This window comes from Cherax quadricarinatus, chromosome 74, assembly GCF_038502225.1.
Source record: "Cherax quadricarinatus isolate ZL_2023a chromosome 74, ASM3850222v1, whole genome shotgun sequence".
Classification (NCBI taxonomy): Eukaryota; Metazoa; Arthropoda; class Malacostraca; order Decapoda; family Parastacidae; genus Cherax; species Cherax quadricarinatus.
In genome coordinates this window covers 19,181,673-19,200,491 of record NC_091365.1, presented here as the reverse complement: position 1 = coordinate 19,200,491, position 18,819 = coordinate 19,181,673, and the positions used below count along the sequence as shown (strand labels likewise).

The window sequence follows — 18,819 nt, the reverse complement described above, 5'->3', positions numbered from 1 at the left end:
GGTGTGGGTCGCATCCTGGGGGACAAGATTAAGGACCCCAATGGAAATAAGTTAGACAGTCCTCGATGACGCACTGACTTTCTTGGGTTATCCTGGGTGGCTAACCCTCCGGGGTTAAAAATCCGAACGAAATCTTATCTTATCTTACCATTCTCTTAACTTAGAGGAGTACATAGAATGATCACAAAATAATATATTTTTCTTATGTTATTGTAAGGTCTGTCCAGTACTGAATCAGGCAGATATTAATAATAATAACATAATAATGTAAGCAAGGTAACATTTATGAAGGGATTCAGAGAAACCGGCAGGCTGGACTTGATTCCTGGACATGGGAAGTACAGTGCCGGCACTCTAGTGTCAGCATGCCTCTGGCAAGACAGTGATGGAGTGAATGATGATGAGAGTTTTTCTTTTTCGGGCCACCCTGCCTTGGTGGGAAACGGCTGATGTGTTAATAAAAAATAGTAATAATAATAATAATAATAATAATAATAATTCATCATGATACAACATTGGTACAGAGATGGATGGCATTTTGTTGTTATGCAGAGCATAATGTAACATTACTTTTATTTAAAGCTTGCATAGCAGGTAGCAAACAATAAAGCAGTGTAAGTGTGAAGACAAACAGAAGATTAGTTGGACTAAAAAGATATACTGTGGCCCATTAATGGTGTAATAAAATATTTACAAATAGGTTGCTAAGCCAAGAGTGATTCACAAAGCCTGAACACAAGAAGAGTTTGCAGATAATTTTAGAATTACACAGATTAAAATTATAGACTACTGTTTACATACACCTACCATCCGACTTACGACCGAGTTTGGCTCCGAGAAACTGGTCGTAAGTCGAAATGGTCGTAAGTCGAACTTTACTACTGAATATCAACAAAACATTTTTGTAATGACTTTATTTTATTGTTTTATTTTGGTATTTCATGTTTTACTTTACTTTTTATATTGTTAGTACTGTATTTTATAATGTAAGGTTTAGGATAAACACTGTGTACAACACAAATAGTGGTTTATTTCCCAGAAATTTTGCATAAAAAACACGGTCGTAAGTCGAGTGGTCGTAAGTCGAGCAGGTCGTAAGTCGGATGGTAGGTGTACTTTGCTTGATTTGCCGTGGTTGAAAAGAAGTTGTATACAGGCAGGCCTCACTTTACAGCATTTCGCTAATGAAGCCGTTTTCAATTATTCCCATTCTTCATTTATTCAGACTTTTTACAATAATTATATTCACTCACTGTAAGCTAATAAGAATAATAATAATAATAATATCTTTATTTCTACAAGTACATGTACAAAGTATACAGGCCTAGCTAACATCAATGACATACGTACTACTATATAGAAAGCCGCATGTTATGCTGAGCATTTCAGGCAAATTAGGTCAGTTTTGTCCCAGGATGCGACCCACATCAGTCGACTAACACCCATGTACCCATTTTACACTGATGGGTGAACAGGGATAGCAGGTGTCATATGGAAACATGTCCCTAATGTTTTCCAGCTGTACCGGAGGAGATTCGAACTCTGGACCTCAGTGTGTGAGAGCTGAGGTTAGTAATGTGTGCACTGTATATGCAGTTTTTAGGCCTAGGTCTATTGCTCACTTAATATATGAGAGTATAAACTTCCTATTGGGCTTTTATATGCATCTGAAAGTGAAAAAAGATTGTTTCACTTTACAGCAGAAGCCTAGAACCTAACTTGCTGTATAAGCAGGGCCTTCCTGTATTAAAGAAATCTGAAGGAAAAAATATTACATGAAAACCAAATTCAAATTGAAAAGCAGTAGGCACATACCAATGAAGTCAGTTCCTTTGGGGTCAAGTGTATAGTTGCCAAGGTAAAAGGATTCATTCTCGTCCATCTCACGGTTGACTATCTCCTTAAGATCAGTTGTGTCAAGGGTGCCTGATATATCTGTTAGGTGGAGAATGTAATCGACCAGAACTGAGCCAGGGTTGAAAGCATCAATCTCTACCCTCTCATACAAAGGTGCAAGTGAGCTACGACGGTATAATGAATCCAGCTGAGAACGAAAACAAAAAAATTGTTAACGATATTTATCATATGTAAGAACTTCAAAAACTTTGCCATGTGCCAAAGCACAGCTTACATATCTATGGAATGAGAAATAATTGGTGAGACCTCCCTTATTTGATTTTAATTGAATATCACTATGTAATAACAGAATCAGAATATATCTGCAAATTTTTCAATATAACTGGCAGTTGACTTGAACTGAACAAAATTCCACTAATAAGCAATATCTATAATAATACTATACCTCAATTTCAATTGTGTTAGCTAGTTCTTGCCACTCCAGTGTATCTCTGTTGGCCAGCTCAGGGCGCCACTCAGTACCATCAACAATCTTCAGTGTAGCAGCCAGGCGGCACTTTGCTCCACACACACCTGTTTCAGAAATAGCAATTTGTTATTTAGCTTTTCTAACCAAAAATTATACCCTGAGCTTATAAATTACATAAACTGTAAATACAGTACAATGAACTAATTTTCAAAAGATAAACTTCTGGCAACTTATCAGTAACACACAGATAGATTTGTCATGTATGAAATATGACAGTGAGATGTTCAAAACAAGGCAGAGACTCGAGAGACAGAAACAAATATTTTGAGATATCCTTAATTGCAATTGATAATATACAGTAGCACCCCTGTATCCACGGAGGATATGTTCCCAAGACCTGCCATGGATACCGAAACTGTGGATAGTAGCAAACCCTGTATATAAGTCCTATACATACCTATTATGATGTTTAATTGATAAATTATGCACAATAAGTGGAGAATTAACACTTTCGTGCTCTGGGGCCATTATTATGCAAAATTAAAAGGTATTTTTGGGCCACAGTAAACCGTGGATAATTGAAACCGCAGATACTGAGTTGTGGATATGGGGGTTCTACTGTGTGTACAAAATTTTAATGTTTATCGGGTGAAGAAAAAGTCATAAATAAGTGAAGCAGTAAAACAGCTAAACTAACAAAGGGAAAAAAATTCAGACAGAGGAGATTCTGTGCCCAAAATGCACATGCATGCTAGTGGCTTTATTTGTGCTTAACAATACTTTATTACATGTAAACTACACATTTTGTTTTTGTTTGATCGAGATATAATTAACTCTGTTACTGTTGGTCATGTAGATCTAAGGGACTGAGGCCAGTGGCTTTCATGGATGAATACGTAAATCGTGGTACTCTCAAATTTGCTGAGTGGCATATTTTAACCCATGAGAACATAGGTCTCTGTGGTGGGTGTGCATGGTATTAAAATCATGCCTTACATGATGGGAACAGCTCTGACAGTGCTTTATTGGCTGTTTCTTGGTGTCACTTGATAGTCTGGAAGACATATTATTAACCCTTTCAGGGTCGAGAGGCCCTCTCCTAAACTTGTTCTCAGGGTCGAAAAATTTTTGGAAAAAAATTATTTTTTCTTATGAAATGATAGAGAATCTTTTCTCGATCATAATGACACCAAAAGTATGAAATTTGATAGAAAACTTACGGAATTGTGCTCTCGCAAAGTTAGCGGTCTCGCCGATGTTTACGCATCAGCGATTCCGCCCACTTTGAGCCCTATTTTTGGCCAATTCCTGTGTACTAGTTGACAAAAATTGACTAGTACATGTTCTGTATGCAGATGGCAACTTTTGTCATCTCCAACCCAAAGCTGAACTCTCACTAACATCGTCAAGCAAATGCACTCTTAACACTGACCAGACCTTTTATATGATGTTTGGGAATTGAGCTGCAAATGTCCAGCTAAATGTTATGATTAACAGCTCATCCATTTCGAGACATAAAAGGTATCCAAATAAGTTGGCATCCTCTCCAAGATCATTACTATGTACAGTGGTCCCTCAATAATCGTCCGGCCTGAAAGTCGTCCATTTCGGAAATAGTCCTGTTATTTCGTCTAAACATTGGCTCGCAAATGGTCCGTTAACTCGCTAATAGTCCTTCGTCTGGGACGCGTACTCATGCTCTGAGCCGCCTGGGCCTTCCCTTCCCAGCCAGTGTGCCTTTGTTTACCAGTGAGCGACGGTCCCCTCACTTGCTCCAACGAAATATTTCATAATATTCCATTGATTTTAGTGCTTGCAAGTGCTAAATAAGCTACCATGGCTCCAAAGAAAGCTCCTAGTGCCAAGCCTTTGGTAAAGGTGAGAAATACGATTGAATTTAAGAAAAACATCATTGAACAATATGAAAGTGGCGTACGTGTGGGCGAACTGGCCAGGATGTATAACAAATCCCGTACAGCCATATCTTCCATCATAGCCAAGAAGAAGGAAATCAAGGACGCTGTTGTTGCAAAGGGGGTAAATATGGTGACAAAAATGAGATCACCGTACTCGAAGATGTTGAGAAGTTATTATTGGTGTGGATAAACGAGAAACAATTAGCAGGAGATAGTCTTATGACGTCGCTTGTTTGTGAAAAGGCTAGGCAGTTGCATGACGATTTGGTAAAGAAATTGCCTGCAACTAGTGGTGATGTGAGTGAATTTAAGGCCAGCAAATGGTGGTTTGAGATTTAAGAAGCGTACTGGCATACACAGTGTGGTAAAGCATGGTGAGGCTGCCAGTTCTGACAACAAAGTGGCTGAAAAATATGTGCAGGAATTCAAGGAGTACATAAACAGTGAAGGACTGAAACCTGAACAAGTGTTCAATTGTGACGAAACAGGCCTCTTTTGGAAGAAAATGCCAAAGAGGACCTGCATTACTCAGGAAGAAAAGGCACTGCCAGGACACAAGCCTATGAAAGATAAACTGACGTTCATGTTCTGTGCTAATGCTAGTGGGGATTTCAAAGTGAAGCCGTTACTAGTGTACCATTCTGAAATTACCAGAGTGTTCAAGAAAAACAATGTTATGAAGAGTAAATTGTGTGTGTTTTGGAGATCTAATAATAAGGCATGGGTCACAACGGACATTTTCGTCGAGTGGTTCAATGAAGTGTTTGGCCCTAGTGTGAAGAATTACCTCCTGGAAAAGAAATTGGATCTCAAGTGCCTCCTAGTAATGGACAATGCACCTGCTCATCCTCCAAACTTGGATGACCTAATTCTGAAGGAGTTTGGGTTCATCACAGTAAAGTTCTTGCCCCCGAATACCACTCCTCTCCTCCAGCCCATGGACCAGCAAGCCATTTCAAACTTTAAAAAACTCTACACCAAAGCAATGTTTGAAAGGTACTTTAACCCTTTGAGGGTTTTCGTCGTACTAGTACGTCTTACGCGTAGGGGTTTTCGACGTACTAGTACTCATAAATTCTAGCGGCCTCAAATCTAGTGGGAGAAAGCTGGTAGGCCTTCATATGAAAGAATGGGTCTGTGTGGTCAGTGTGCACAGTCTAAAAAAAAATCCTGCAGCACACAGTGCATAATGAGAAAAAAAAAACTTTGACCATTTTTTTTTAATAAATCAGCGACTTTGCAGTGTATTTTCGTATGGAATTTATTGTTGTATTCTAGTTTTCTTGGTCTCATTTTATAGAATGAAAGACATTTTACAGTAATTGAGATGATTTTGACTGATTTTACAAAGAAAGGTGCCTTGAAATTGAGCTCAAAGTAGCAGAAATGTTCGATTTTTACCAAACTTCAAAAGTAAACAAATCGTGCCAAGCGTGCAATACACGTCAACTGGTGAGTCTAATATTCTTTCACAAGTGCACCAATAATATTTATACCATTTTTTACACTAATGCAGTAGTCTGCATAACAGTAAATCTTATATTTTTTGTGAAAATAAAAATTCAAAGTGGAAAGCAAAAGAATATAAGAGGGGCCTTGAGACGTGACTAATGACTAGAGGAAATGTCATTTTAGTGCCAGGAATGTCTTTCTTGTTTATTCTGGACCCTATTCGGAAATTGGCATCTTTTGAAATTTGTGTGAAATTGGCAAAATTGCTAAATTCTGACCACTGTACTGGATAGTTGAATTTCATAAATGAGTGGTTTCTTGCACCCATTCGATAGAAAAAATGGAGTTCTAGCGAAATATTCATGTTTTTTGTCGACTAGTACAGTGAAATTGGCCGAAAATGGGGCTCAAAGTGGGCAAAATCGCCGATGCGTAAACATCGCCGAGACCGCTAACTTTGCGAGAGCATAATTCCGTAAGTTTTCTATCAAATTTCAAACTTTTGGTGTCTTTATGATCGGGAAAAGATTCTCTATCTTTTCATAAGAGAAAATAATTTTTTTTTTTTTTAAATTTGGCCGACCCTGAGAACGAGTTTCGGAGAGGGCCTGTCGACCCTCAAAGGGTTAATGTGACCTCAGACACTCACTTGACCCTAAGAAATTTTTGGAAAGAACACTTCAGTATTCTCCATTGCATAAGCCTTATAGGTAAGGCTTGGGAGGGAGTGACTACCAGGACTTTGAACTCTGCTTGGAGAAAATTGTGGCCAGATTGTGTCCACAAGAGGGATTTTGAAGGGTTTGGGCACCCCCTGATGAGCCTATGTCAGTTGTGAACTCTATTGTCGCACTGGGGAGTTCCATGGGGTTGGATGTGGGTTTGGAGGATGTGGAAGAGTTGGTGGAGGACCACAGTGAACAGCTAACCACTGAGGAGCTGCAAGAGCTTCAGCAGGAAGAGCAACAGATCGCAGCTCAGAATCTTGCTGCAGAGGAGGAGGAAGAGAGATGGAAGAAGGTGCCTTCTTCAGAAATTAAGGAGATTTTTGAAATGTGGGGTAGTATGGAAAGATTTATGGAGAAACATCACCCTGAGAAGGATGTTGCAAGCCATATGGGCAACTTGTACAGTGACAGAGTCTTGGCCCATTTTAGGGAAGTTTTAAAGAGATGCCTGAAACAGAGCTCTCTGGACAGTTGTTTTGCGAGACAGGACTCCAGTGACTCTCAAGGTGGTCCTAGTGGCATTAAGAAACAGAGAAGAGAAGTAACCCCAGAAAAGCAATTGGTACCTGAGGTGTTGATGGAAGGGGATTCCCCTTCCAAGCAGTAAATAATCCAATCTGTCTCCTTCTCCAGTCTTCCATACACTAAGAAGAATCGCCAATAAAGGTAAGTGTTATTCTGTTAATGTTTCATTCATCATGTGCCATTGTATTGTTTTTATACTACATCTATATTTCATGTAAAAAAATTTTTTGTTTTAATACTTCTGGGTGTCAGGAACGGATTAATTGCATTTACATTATTTCTTTTGGGGAAAATTGATTCGAAAATTGGCTATTTCGATAATAGTTCCACTTCCAGGAACGGATTATGGACGATTATTGAGGGACCACTGTACCTCAAACAGCACTACTTACATTATAAGTATCACTCTCTAGTTTATCCTTGCCTCACCTACGCTATTTGTGCCTTGGGATCCACTACAGCAAATCACCTGAAGTCAAAAATAACTCAGCAAAAAGCAGTTGTACAAGTGATTACTCAGCATAGAGCCAAGTAACACATTCCCCCACTCTTCAAAAGCTTAAACTTGTTTAATTTATATTAAATCACTCATACTTCTATATATACAGTGGACCCTCGGTTATCTGCCATTCTGCTTATCAGCCAGCTCGCTTATCGGCCAGTTTTTTTTGGCTCCCAGTTATTGGCCGTTATTCTGCTTATCGGCTGTATGGTACACGTCAACCCACTGCCGTCAGCCACGAGCACATCAGTCTGGCTTTGTCTCTGGGCGAGTGAGGAAGCTTCTGCTCATTCATCTAAACATTTCATGATTTTTGCGGTTATCTATTAAGTGCAACTGGGAAATAAGTAACCATGGCCCCCAAAGAAAGTTCCTAGTAAAGTTCTTTTGGTAAAGAAAGTGAGAAACATGATGGTGTTTGAGTGCTAGAATTTGCCAGAATGTATGGGAAAAACAAATCAACAATAACTTGTATCCTGGCAAAGAAAGAACAAATCAAGGAAGCTGATGTGGCAAAAGGAGTAAATGTGCTAACTAAACAAAGGTCACCAATATGGAGAAGTTGTTGGTTTTGTGGATCACTGAAAAACAATTAGCAGGAGATAGTGTTGTGGAGTCGATGATTTGTGAGAAGGCAAGGCAGTTGCATGCGGATCTTGTAAAGAAAATACCTGGAACAAGTGCTGCTGTTAGCGAATTTAGGGCCAGCAAAGGCTGGTTTGAGAGATTTAAGAAGCTTAGTGGCATCCACAGTGTGGTAAGGCATGGGAAGACTGCAAGTTCTGACAAATGTGCGGCTGAAAAATTTGTGCAGGAATTCAAGGGGTTCGTAGAGGCTGAAGGATTCCTCCCCCAACAAGTGTTCAATTGTGACGAAACAGGCCTCTTTTGGAAGAAAATGCCAAAGAGGACCTACATTATGCAGGAGGAAAAAGCACTGCTAGGACACAAGCCTATGAAAGACAGGCTTACTCTTTTATTTTGTGCTAATGCTAATGGGGATTTCAGAGCGAAGTCTTTACTGGTGTATCACTCAGAAAATCGCAGTGTTCAAGAAAAACAATGTCATCAAGAATAGATTGTGGGTCACAAGGCACGTTTTCAAAGAGTGGGTCAATGATGTGGTTGGCCCCGGTGTGAAAAATACCTCCTGGGAAAGATAGTGCCACTTAAGTGCCTCCTAGTACTGGACAGTGCTCCTGCTCATCCTCCAGATTTGGAAGACCAATTGTTTAGGGACTCCCGCTTTATAACAGTGAAGTTCTTGCCTCCTAGCAACACTCCTCTCATGCAGCCCATGGACCAGCAGGTCATTTCTAACTTCAAAAAACTCTACACAAAATCAGTGTTTCAAAGGTGCTTTGAAATGGCCTCAGACACTCATTTGACCCTAAGAGAGTTCTGGAGGAATCACTTCAGTATCCTCCATTCCATAAGCCTTATAGGTAAAGCTTAGCAGGGAGTGACCTCCAGGACTTTGAACTCTGCTTGGAGAAAACTGTGGCCAGATTGTGTCCAAGAGAGGAATTTTGAAGGGTTTGGGGCTGACCCTGAGGACCTTATGCCTGTTGTGCAATCTATTGTGGCACTGGAGAAGTCCAAGGGGTTGGATGTGAGTGGTGAGGATGTGGAAGAGTTGGTGGAGGACCACAGGGAAGAGCTAACCACTGAAGAGCTGCAAGAGCTTCAACTGGAACAGCAACAGACTGCAGCTGAGGAAATTTCTTCAGAGGAGGAGAGAGGGCAGAAGGTGCCTCCTTCTTCAGTGATTAAGGACAGGTGTGTCAAGTGGAATGAGTTGCAAAGTTTTTATTGAAAAGTATCACCCTGACCAAGCTGAAACAAGCCATACCTGCAACATGTTCAGTGACAAAACCTTGTCCCACTTCAGGGAAATCTTAGAGACGCCAGAAACAGAGCACTCTGGACAGTTATTTTGTGCAACAGGGGTGCAGTGACTCTCAAGCTGGTCCTAGTGGCATTAAAAGACAAATAAGGGAAGTACCCCAGAGAGGGATTTGTTACCTGAAGTCCTTATGGTGGGGGATTTTCCTTCCAAACAATAACCCTAACTCCCTCTCTCCTCCTCCCTATCTTCCGTAAGCCAAAAAAAAATCTTCAGTAAAGGTATGTAATAGTGATTTAATTGTTCATGTATTTATTTTATTTAGTTCTCATTGTTTTGTGTATGTAAACTATAGTTAATCTTCAAAAAATGTACTTTTTGTTAATATTTTTGGGTCTCTGGAATGGATTAATTGTTTTTATATTAATTCTTATGGGAAATATTATTTCAGTTTTCGGCCGTTTTGATTTTAGGCCGACCTTTTGGAATGGATTAGGGCCGATAACCGAGAGTCCACTGTACAACATATACAGGATAATCAATTCTGTTATTAATCCTGCCCTAAAACACTTTCTTGATAGCTGCAACAGAACTCGTAGCATAATACTAGACACAAAAATCTCAATAATATTTCCCGTGTCTGACTCAATCAGCACATAAAAGGACCCAAAATCTGGAAGTGCTTGCCTGAAGACTCCAGATGTTACTTATCTGCCGACCACTTCAAAGCTATTGTTAAAAAGCCCCTCCTTACCTAAATGTAATCCCAATAACAATTATCTCATTATATTTAGTATCACTTCATGTAACTAGTGTCATTCCTATCATAATTTTCATTAGAATTTTTATTTTGAATTACTGAATAAGTTTAATATTGTATAAACTAAGTATTCTTATTCTCATTTACCTTGCTATGATTTTATCTGTCCATATACATTGAGTCATTCTCACTGAATCACTTTTATTGTGATTATCTTGTCTACATACATATGTATATGTAAAATACTATTTGATCACATTTTGTAATAATTCAGGTAACTACTTTATTGTGGAAATCATAATTGTCTTATATACATATATGTAAAATACTCTAGTCCTTCTAGATGTAAGTTAGGTTTAAGCTTGACTGAAATGTTCCGAATAACTAAGGGGCTTGTCATGTGAGAGAGATAATGTCATCCAGTTTTGTACAAACAGTGCATGTGGATATGAATTTATTGATTGAGTGATTTGTTGATTATGCTGTTAGACGACAATGAAGAGAAGTTAAGAGATTTTTAGAAGAATCTGGAACGATCTGTAAAGGATATGATGTGATGTTAAAATGTGAACAGAGAAATGCAAAATATATAATGGCACTAGAACACTGGCTAGTCAGACAAAGTTTGTGGTTTTGTGGATCAACATTGAACTGTAACATCTGTCTTTCCCCTCAAGTGTGGATTCTTAATTCCAGTAAGGAGCTCTTGATCCAAGGAACTAAACCTGATTTCTCCTTTCTTGGAGCAAACCTGATTACCTTCTACTTCCCCAGGCTCTATATGACCCCTACAAGTTTCTCCTCTTTCCATGAACATAATAATTATAATCTTTTCTGGAAATGCACCTAGGAAATAGGCAACGAGGTAAAAAGTATGATTAGACACAAGTACATTATTCTCATTGATTATTTGTATGACAAATGTCAAAATGTTAGGTAAATGAACACATATACAACTAATAATGAATATTTCTCTGAATATCATTCTCTGCTCTCAGAGACTTCCCAATTGACAGTTTCCTACTAGTGACTAGCAGAAAAGGTAATCCAAAAATCTACAATTAACAACTCTCCATTTCCACCATCACTTGAAATCACTATATACCAAAACTACTACTAGTACTACTTACTTCAATAATACTCCACCTGCCAGGCACTTCACCTTACTTCCTTTATATATACCCTCTTGTCCATGCACTGTAATGTTTGTATTAGTCTGAGAAAACTCCTGGTGAGTGCAACATACAGTAAATGTGTTTTTAGCCACACAAATGTCCATTTATCTAACACTGTTTATATCTAAAACATTTAGCAAACACTATTTAACTGTTTATATATAAAACAAATCTCACTCAACCATTTAGTGCTATGATGCACAATGTAAATATAACATCAGCATAAAGCAAATGACAACCATCCACTGCATTCAGCATGGCTCATATGTACCTCAGAATTACTCCACCTGCTCTTATCTTATGCACTGATTCTCTCTACATATATATTATTTCTGTTTTAATACTATATATCCATAAAGCAAAATATAATCTCAAACTATTCACTCACACTACACTAAATTCCTTCCAATATAGAAAATTTTCCCAAAGAGCATGAGTCTCTTATACGCAATACATTGTTGTTGTCTTATGAGCTTGGTTAATTGATTGACACAAAATTAATACTGTACTTCTGATTGATTAACCTTTTGATTTGAATGAGTTTCCCAATAAGATCAGTGTAATATTTACCTGGTTGATCATGCTCTTTCCACATAAAGTATCTTTCTCATTTATATTAAGAAGGCATATACAGTACCTCTGTGGTTTTTACATTTATGCATACTCTGCTTTTCTATACTGCAGCACCTCTTCAAGGGGGGCTCCTTGGCGTGGTGAAGAGGCTCTTGGTCTGAGGAATTAGCCCTGTCGGTCTTCTTCCTCAGACCGAACCTAATTACCCCCCATTCTCCCCTCCCCTATCCCATCCTCCCCATCCTCCCCTTTTTCCATTCCTCCTCCTCCTCCTCACCCCTCCCTTTTGCCCTTCCTCTTTTTAGCCTTCGTGATTTCTCCCACAGGCGCGCTAGTTCCTAGGTAGGGGAAAGGACACCGGGGTCCATCCCATTCCGTTGAGGTTTCTTGGCGGTGGCGTAGTTTGCCGTGGAATCTGGATTGCCTAGGGATGTCCCGATCCCTCTCCGGTATCCCGGAGTAGCTTTGGGTGTCTTTTGGGCGACGGGTGTATCTCTGGAAGCCACCTTTCGGATTCCGGGGGTGGTGGCTGAAGGAGGTATGCTTTGTGGCGGATATCCGGCCGCCCTCTCTTTTGTCCACCGAGGTAGCTCGGCAGATGTGAGGTTGCTATCCCAGATTGCTGGTTTACTGGCATGAAGGGTAGGGTATGGCACGGGTTCCATGCTGCATCTGCGCTACTAGCGGTGTCGAGTCCTCTTGGGCGCGGAGGGAGATTTCTGGCCCTTTCATTCCTCCTAGGAACTATCCCTCCCCGGTCCCCCCTTTTTTTTTCTTTTTTTTATTTTTATTTTCTTTTCTTCTTTCTTTTTTTTTCTTAAAAACAAAAAGAAAGAAGTAACCTAACCATGGCAGCCCTAGTCCATGAACCTGGTACCCCCGGGCCCCTTCTTGATACCGCACCCCGTTCTGACCCCGCCTCGTCTTTGGACCACTCTTCAGACATTCCTCATGCCTCTGTACCTATTGCCGGTGCTGTTTCCTCACCCGCTTCAGGTACTGAGGCCTCGACTGACTCCTTCGATTTATCAGACCTTCGCTCTCCTCTGACTATGCTTCCGGCCTCTCCCTCTACGGTGCGGCAATTTTCAAATCGCCGACCCGTTCCACGTCGGACCAACTCTGGTCCCACGCCTAAACGTCAACGACAATTACCTGCTGATGATACTTCTCCACCTTCACCTTCTCGTTCTTCTCAGAAACGATCGACACGTCCTTCACTACCTTTCCACGCTCAGTTTCAGACTGAACAGTGGACTAAATTCTTCACTTTACGACCAACTTCCTCTACTGCCTATCTTTCTGACCATAGTATTGGCAAGGCACTCCTACGCCATGTTGGTAAAGATATTTCTTTTCATGCTCTTAAGAGCGGTACGCGCATCATTACCGTACAGAATGCTACCCAGGCTCGTGCGCTCTCTCGTCTTTCCCATATAGATACTGTTCCTGTCACCCTTGAAAAACATCATTCCCTCAATTCTTGTAGTGGTACCGTTATTCTGCCCCATACCATAGTTCAACAAAATTTCCAGACATGTGGCACCGACATTCTAGAACAGCTGGAACTCCAAGATCTCCCAATCCTCAAGGTAGACACTTACGTTCTTCCTGCCCGTGGGCGGAGACGATACCCTAGCAATGTGGCTCGTTTAACTTTTGACAGCCGAGAACTCCCATCCTCCGTTTATATAGCAGGACATCGGTTACAAGTTCGAAAGGTGATCCCTACACCACAACAGTGTAGAAATTGCTGGCGATTTGGCCATCCAGCGAAATATTGCAGATCTATCGCCGAATGCCCAGTCTGTGGTGCCGATGACCATTCTAATACGTCTTGCAATCGATCTCCCTCTTGCCTTAACTGTCATGAGGCTCACCCTTCGTACTCTCGCCGTTGTCAGGTCTATTTAAACGAGCGGGAAATCCGTTACCTCAAAGAGACAGAAGGTCTCCCTTATGCCATGGCAGTTTCTCATCTCCGCCTCCAAGGGAGACTCCCACGTGTTTCTTATTCCCGTGTTTCAAAACGTCCCCCCACTTCTGGTATCCCATCTTCTACACCCACCTCTGTGGTTACCTCTCCCATAATCACTCCTGTATCTAATCCTTTTGCTGTCCTCGGCTCAGACGTCCCTACTTCAACGCCTCAGTCTAATCTCGCTTCTTCGAGTTCTCTCTTACAAGCCTCAGTATCGACGAGACCTCGTACGACACCTCTTCCCAATCGTCCCTCTACTTCTCAAAAGTCAAAAAAAGGTCCGGTAACACCTCCTACCCATCTTCCACCTCCTCATTTTACCCTCCCTGTCTCTGTCCCTAGTTCTTCCCCTCTCACTGGCTCAGTTACAAGTGCAGAGGTTCACCCTCCTCCTCGTAATGTACCTTCCTCCCCTGTTCCCTCCCAAGTTTCTTCCTCTTCTGCCACCTCCCAGGTTCCTGTCTCTTCTGTCCCCTGCCACGCTTCTCCAGTTCCCTCCACCCTTTCGCCCCCCCCTACCTTGGTACAGTCCAATACAGTTCCAATCTTTACTCATCCTCCCCCTACCATTCCCAATATTGTCTCCCATACAACATCTCTGAATTCCGAAACACTTGAAGCAATCTCTGAATATATTGCAGAGACCAAACCATCAATGGACACTGATCCACCTTCCGCTCTTTCTCTCTCCTCTGCTCCATCTGCGCAACTCCTTTCTTCACAGCGCACCGTTCCTTCGCTGCTTGAACATTTTCCACTGCCTCCGCATGTGGACTTTTCTAACCCTTCTAGTCCGTAGGAACCCTTACCTGCGGATTTCAAGTATCTTTATCATTGCCAATCATGGCCTTTTTACAGTGGAATATACGCGGCCTCAGGGGTAATCGGGGTGAGCTTCAGATGTTACTCTCCCAGTTTGCCCCTGTTGGTGTTTGCTTACAGGAACCAAAATTACACTCTGCTGTTATTTCTCACATCTCAGGCTATAATTTATTGTATTCTTCAGATCCTTTTCCTGATGGGACCTTTAATGAAAGTGCCCTTCTTCTCCGCACTGATATTCCGTACCATCAGCTATTTATTCATACTTCGCTGCATTACACAGCAGCCCGTATCCACTTACATAGGTGGTATACGCTCTGTTCTTTATATCTCTCTCCTTCTCGGGCATTATCTATTCCGGATTTTGCCTTCCTTGTTTCGTCATTACCGCCACCGATTCTGTTACTTGGTGATTTTAATGCCCACCATTTCCTCTGGGGAGGGTCTCACTGTGATTCCCGTGGAATTCAGTTAGAGGCTTTTCTTGCCACCCACCCCCTCCATGTTTTAAATACAGGTACTCACACCCATTTTGATCCTCGGACTCATACTCTCTCTTGCATCGATCTCTCAGTTTGCTCTTCCTCCGCCGCATTGGACTTTACTTGGTCTGTTCTCCCGGACTTACATGACAGTGATCATTTCCCAATCATTCTTACTTCCCCTTCATATTCGCCACCTCTTCGCACCCCACGCTCTCAATTTAATCGGGCAAATTGGAACCTTTACTCACACCTGACTGTTTTTAAAGAGGTTCCTTCTTCGTCCTCCATCGATGAGCTTTTACACCTCTTCTCGTCCTCCGTTTTCACCGCAGCTTCTCATTCTATACCCCAAACTTCGGGCAGGCATTCTCAGAAATGCGTGCCTTGGTGGTCTCCTGCGTGTGCTCGTGCAGTACGTTTGAAGCGCGCTGCATGGGGCAGGTACCGGTACAATAGAACCACAGAGCGACTCCTTGATTTTAAACAGAAGCGTGCGATCGCTCGCCGTGTCATCCGTGACGCTAAACGCACTTGCTGGCGAGATTGTCTCCACCATCACCTCTGCTTCCTCTATGAGTGCAGTCTGGAAAAAAGTACGAAAACTGAGTGGTAAATATTCTCCTGACCCGGCTCCTGTTCTGCGGGTTGCCGGTGTTGATATAGCAAACCCACTAGATGTTGCCAATGAAATTGGCAATCATCTGGTCCGTATTTCTCAGGGACTCCATCTATGCCCCTCATTTCTTTCCTCAAAGTCTGCCAGAGAGTTAGCACCCTTGGACTTTTCTTCTCTCAGAGAAGAACAGTATAATGTGCCTTTTACACTTCAAGAACTGGAGGCAACACTCTCAGCTTGTCGATCATCGGCAGCTGGGCCCGACGACATTCATATTCGTATGCTACAACATTTACATCAGTCAGCCCTTGCAGTCCTATTACGCCTTTACAATCTTATTTGGTCACAAGGAGTTCTTCCACAGCTGTGGAAATCCGCCATTGTTCTCCCTTTCCGCAAACCAGGCACTACGGGACATGAAACCTCCCACTATCGTCCCATTGCTCTTACCAGTGCAGTTTGCAAAGTAATGGAACGTCTAGTAAATAGACGTTTAGTGTGGTATTTAGAGACACACAACAGTCTCTCCACTCGTCAATATGGCTTTCGTAAGGGACGTTCTACCATAGACCCCTTACTGCACTTGGATACGTATGTTCGTAATGCCTTTGCGAATAACCACTCAGTTATTGCCATATTTTTTGACCTTGAGAAGGCATATGACACAACTTGGAGGTATAATATTTTAGCCCAAGCCCACTCCTTAGGCCTTCGAGGCAATCTACCATCCTTCCTTAAGAACTTTTTAACTGACAGGCATTTCCGTGTTCGGGTTAATAATGTGCTCTCCCCGGACTTTGTCCAAGCTGAAGGTGTCCCCCAGGGATGTGTTCTGAGCACAACACTTTTTCTCCTTGCTATTAATGATTTGGCCTCTAGTCTTCCATCAAATATTTGGTCATCACTCTATGTTGATGACTTCGCTATTGCCTGCGCAGGCGCTGACTGTCACCTCCTTACAGTTTCTCTCCAGCATGCAGTCGACCGTGTTTCCAATTGGGCCACCACACATGGGTTTAAATTTTCCAGCACTAAAACCCACCAAATCACTTTCACTAGACGCTCTGTCATCTCTGATCATCCTTTGTACCTCTATGGCTCACGTATCCCTGAACGTGATACAGTCAAGTTTCTGGGCCTCCTCTTTGATCGTAGGTTATCCTGGAAACCTCACATTACCTCTCTGAAGGCAACTTGTCACAGCCGGCTGAACCTTCTTAAAACCCTTGCTCATCTTTCGTGGGGAGCTGATCGTCGAACCCTCCTTCACCTACATTCCACCCTTATTTTATCGAAACTTGATTATGGTGACCAGATCTATTCAGCGGCATCTCCTACTACTCTCTCTAGCCTTAACCCCATTCATCACCAAGGATTACGTTTATGCCTTGGTGCTTTTCGCTCTTCCCCTGTCGAAAGCCTCTATGCAGAAGCGAACGTTCCATCCTTATCCGATCGCCGTGATGCCCATTGCCTGCGCTACTATGTACGCTCTCATGATCTCCGCAATCCTTCCATTTATAGAATGGTCACTGATATTAGTAGACATTCTTTATTTGTTCGCCGCCCCTGCTTACTCCGTCCCTTCTCTCTTCGCCTTCATTCGCTCTTGTCTTCTCTTCAACTACCACCTTTCTATGTACATGTAGCATCTCACTTTTCCCTACCCCCCTGGGAAGTTCCAGCTGTTCGAGTCTGTTCTTTCTCCCTCCCTTGCTCGAAAGCCCAACTGTCTACGGTCGCTTCCCGCTCTCTTTTTCTTGACCACTTTCACTCTCATTCTCATGCCATTGCTGTGTACACAGATGGCTCTAAGTCTTCTGACGGCGTAGGATTCGCAGCAGTGTTTCCGGACAGCGTCGTACAAGGGCATTTACTATCTTCAGCTAGTATTTTTACTGCTGAATTATATGCCATCCTTACAGCACTTATCCGTATTGCATCTATGCCTGTGTCATCATTTGTGGTTGTCTCAGACTCCCTTAGTGCTTTACAGGCTATACAAAAATTTGATACACCTCACCCCTTAGTCCTCCGTATCCAACTTTGGCTACGCCGCATCTTTACTAAGCATAAAGATATTGTTTTTTGTTGGGTCCCTGGTCATGTTGACGTACAGGGCAATGAACAGGCAGACACTGCTGCGCGGTCAGCAGTACATGACCTACCAGTTTCTTATAGAGGTATTCCATGTACGGACTATTTTGCTGTAATATCTTCCCACCTTCACACCCGTTGGCAACAACGTTGGTCTACTATGCTCGGCAACAAACTTCAGTCTATTAAACCGAGTATAGGTTACTGGCCGTCTTCTTATCACCAGTGTCGAGGTTGGGAGACTACTCTCTCCCGTCTTCGCATTGGCCATACTCGTCTTACTCATGGATATCTCATGGAGAGGCGTCTTGCTCCTCTCTGTGAGAATTGCCAAGCTCCATTATCAGTCAGCCACATTCTGTTGGACTGCCCACTTTATCAACGAGCACGCAGAATTTACCTCTGTCGTCGTCTTCGCCCCGCTGCTCTCTCTTTACCTTCCCTTCTCGCTGATGGACCCACCTTTCATCCGGACTCTCTCATTGACTTTTTGACAACGACTGACTTACTTCACAAATTCTGATACTTTCAGCCCTTTCTACTTGTATCTCTTGCTACCCTCTACCCCCGTACTATCCCCTGCCCCGCTGTTTTCTGTAACCTGCTGATCATCCCCCCTCCCTTCTGCCATCCAATTCCCTTGCTTCCTTCCCTACCCTGCAGCGCTGTATAGCCCTTGTGGCTTAGCGCTTCTTTTTGATTATAATAATAATAATAATATACTGCAGCAGGCCAACCTTCAAGTACTCTGCAAATACTGTAATTTTTTATATCCACCCAACTATTTGCCCCTTTTTTTTATTTACGTATATCCTTCTTCATCCTAGGTAGTAGGTTGGTAGACAGCAATCGCCCAGGACGCTATTACCGTAATGCAAGGCGAGTGTAAAATGGAAGCCTGTAATTGTTTTACATGATGGTAGGATTGCTGGTGTCATTTTTGTCTCATAAACATGCGAGATTTCAGGTACGTCTTGCTATTTCTACTTACGCTTAGATCACACTACACATGCAT

At 42.1% G+C, this 18,819-nt stretch overlaps 1 protein-coding gene across 2 annotated transcripts in view; it reads right to left on the bottom strand.

Moving 5' to 3' along the window:
* The window catches only part of LOC128700126 (mucin-2-like), a 241,513-nt gene that overhangs the window by 19,972 nt on the left and 202,722 nt on the right, over positions 1–18,819 (bottom strand). For both annotated transcript variants that reach the window (XM_053793078.2, XM_070100813.1), the window contains exons 6-7: positions 2,303–2,430; positions 1,816–2,044 (exon numbers count right to left, since the gene is read on the bottom strand). In XM_053793078.2, coding sequence (XP_053649053.2) covers positions 1,816–2,044; positions 2,303–2,430 — 357 coding nt within the window. The remainder of the gene's footprint in view (positions 1–1,815; positions 2,045–2,302; positions 2,431–18,819) is intronic.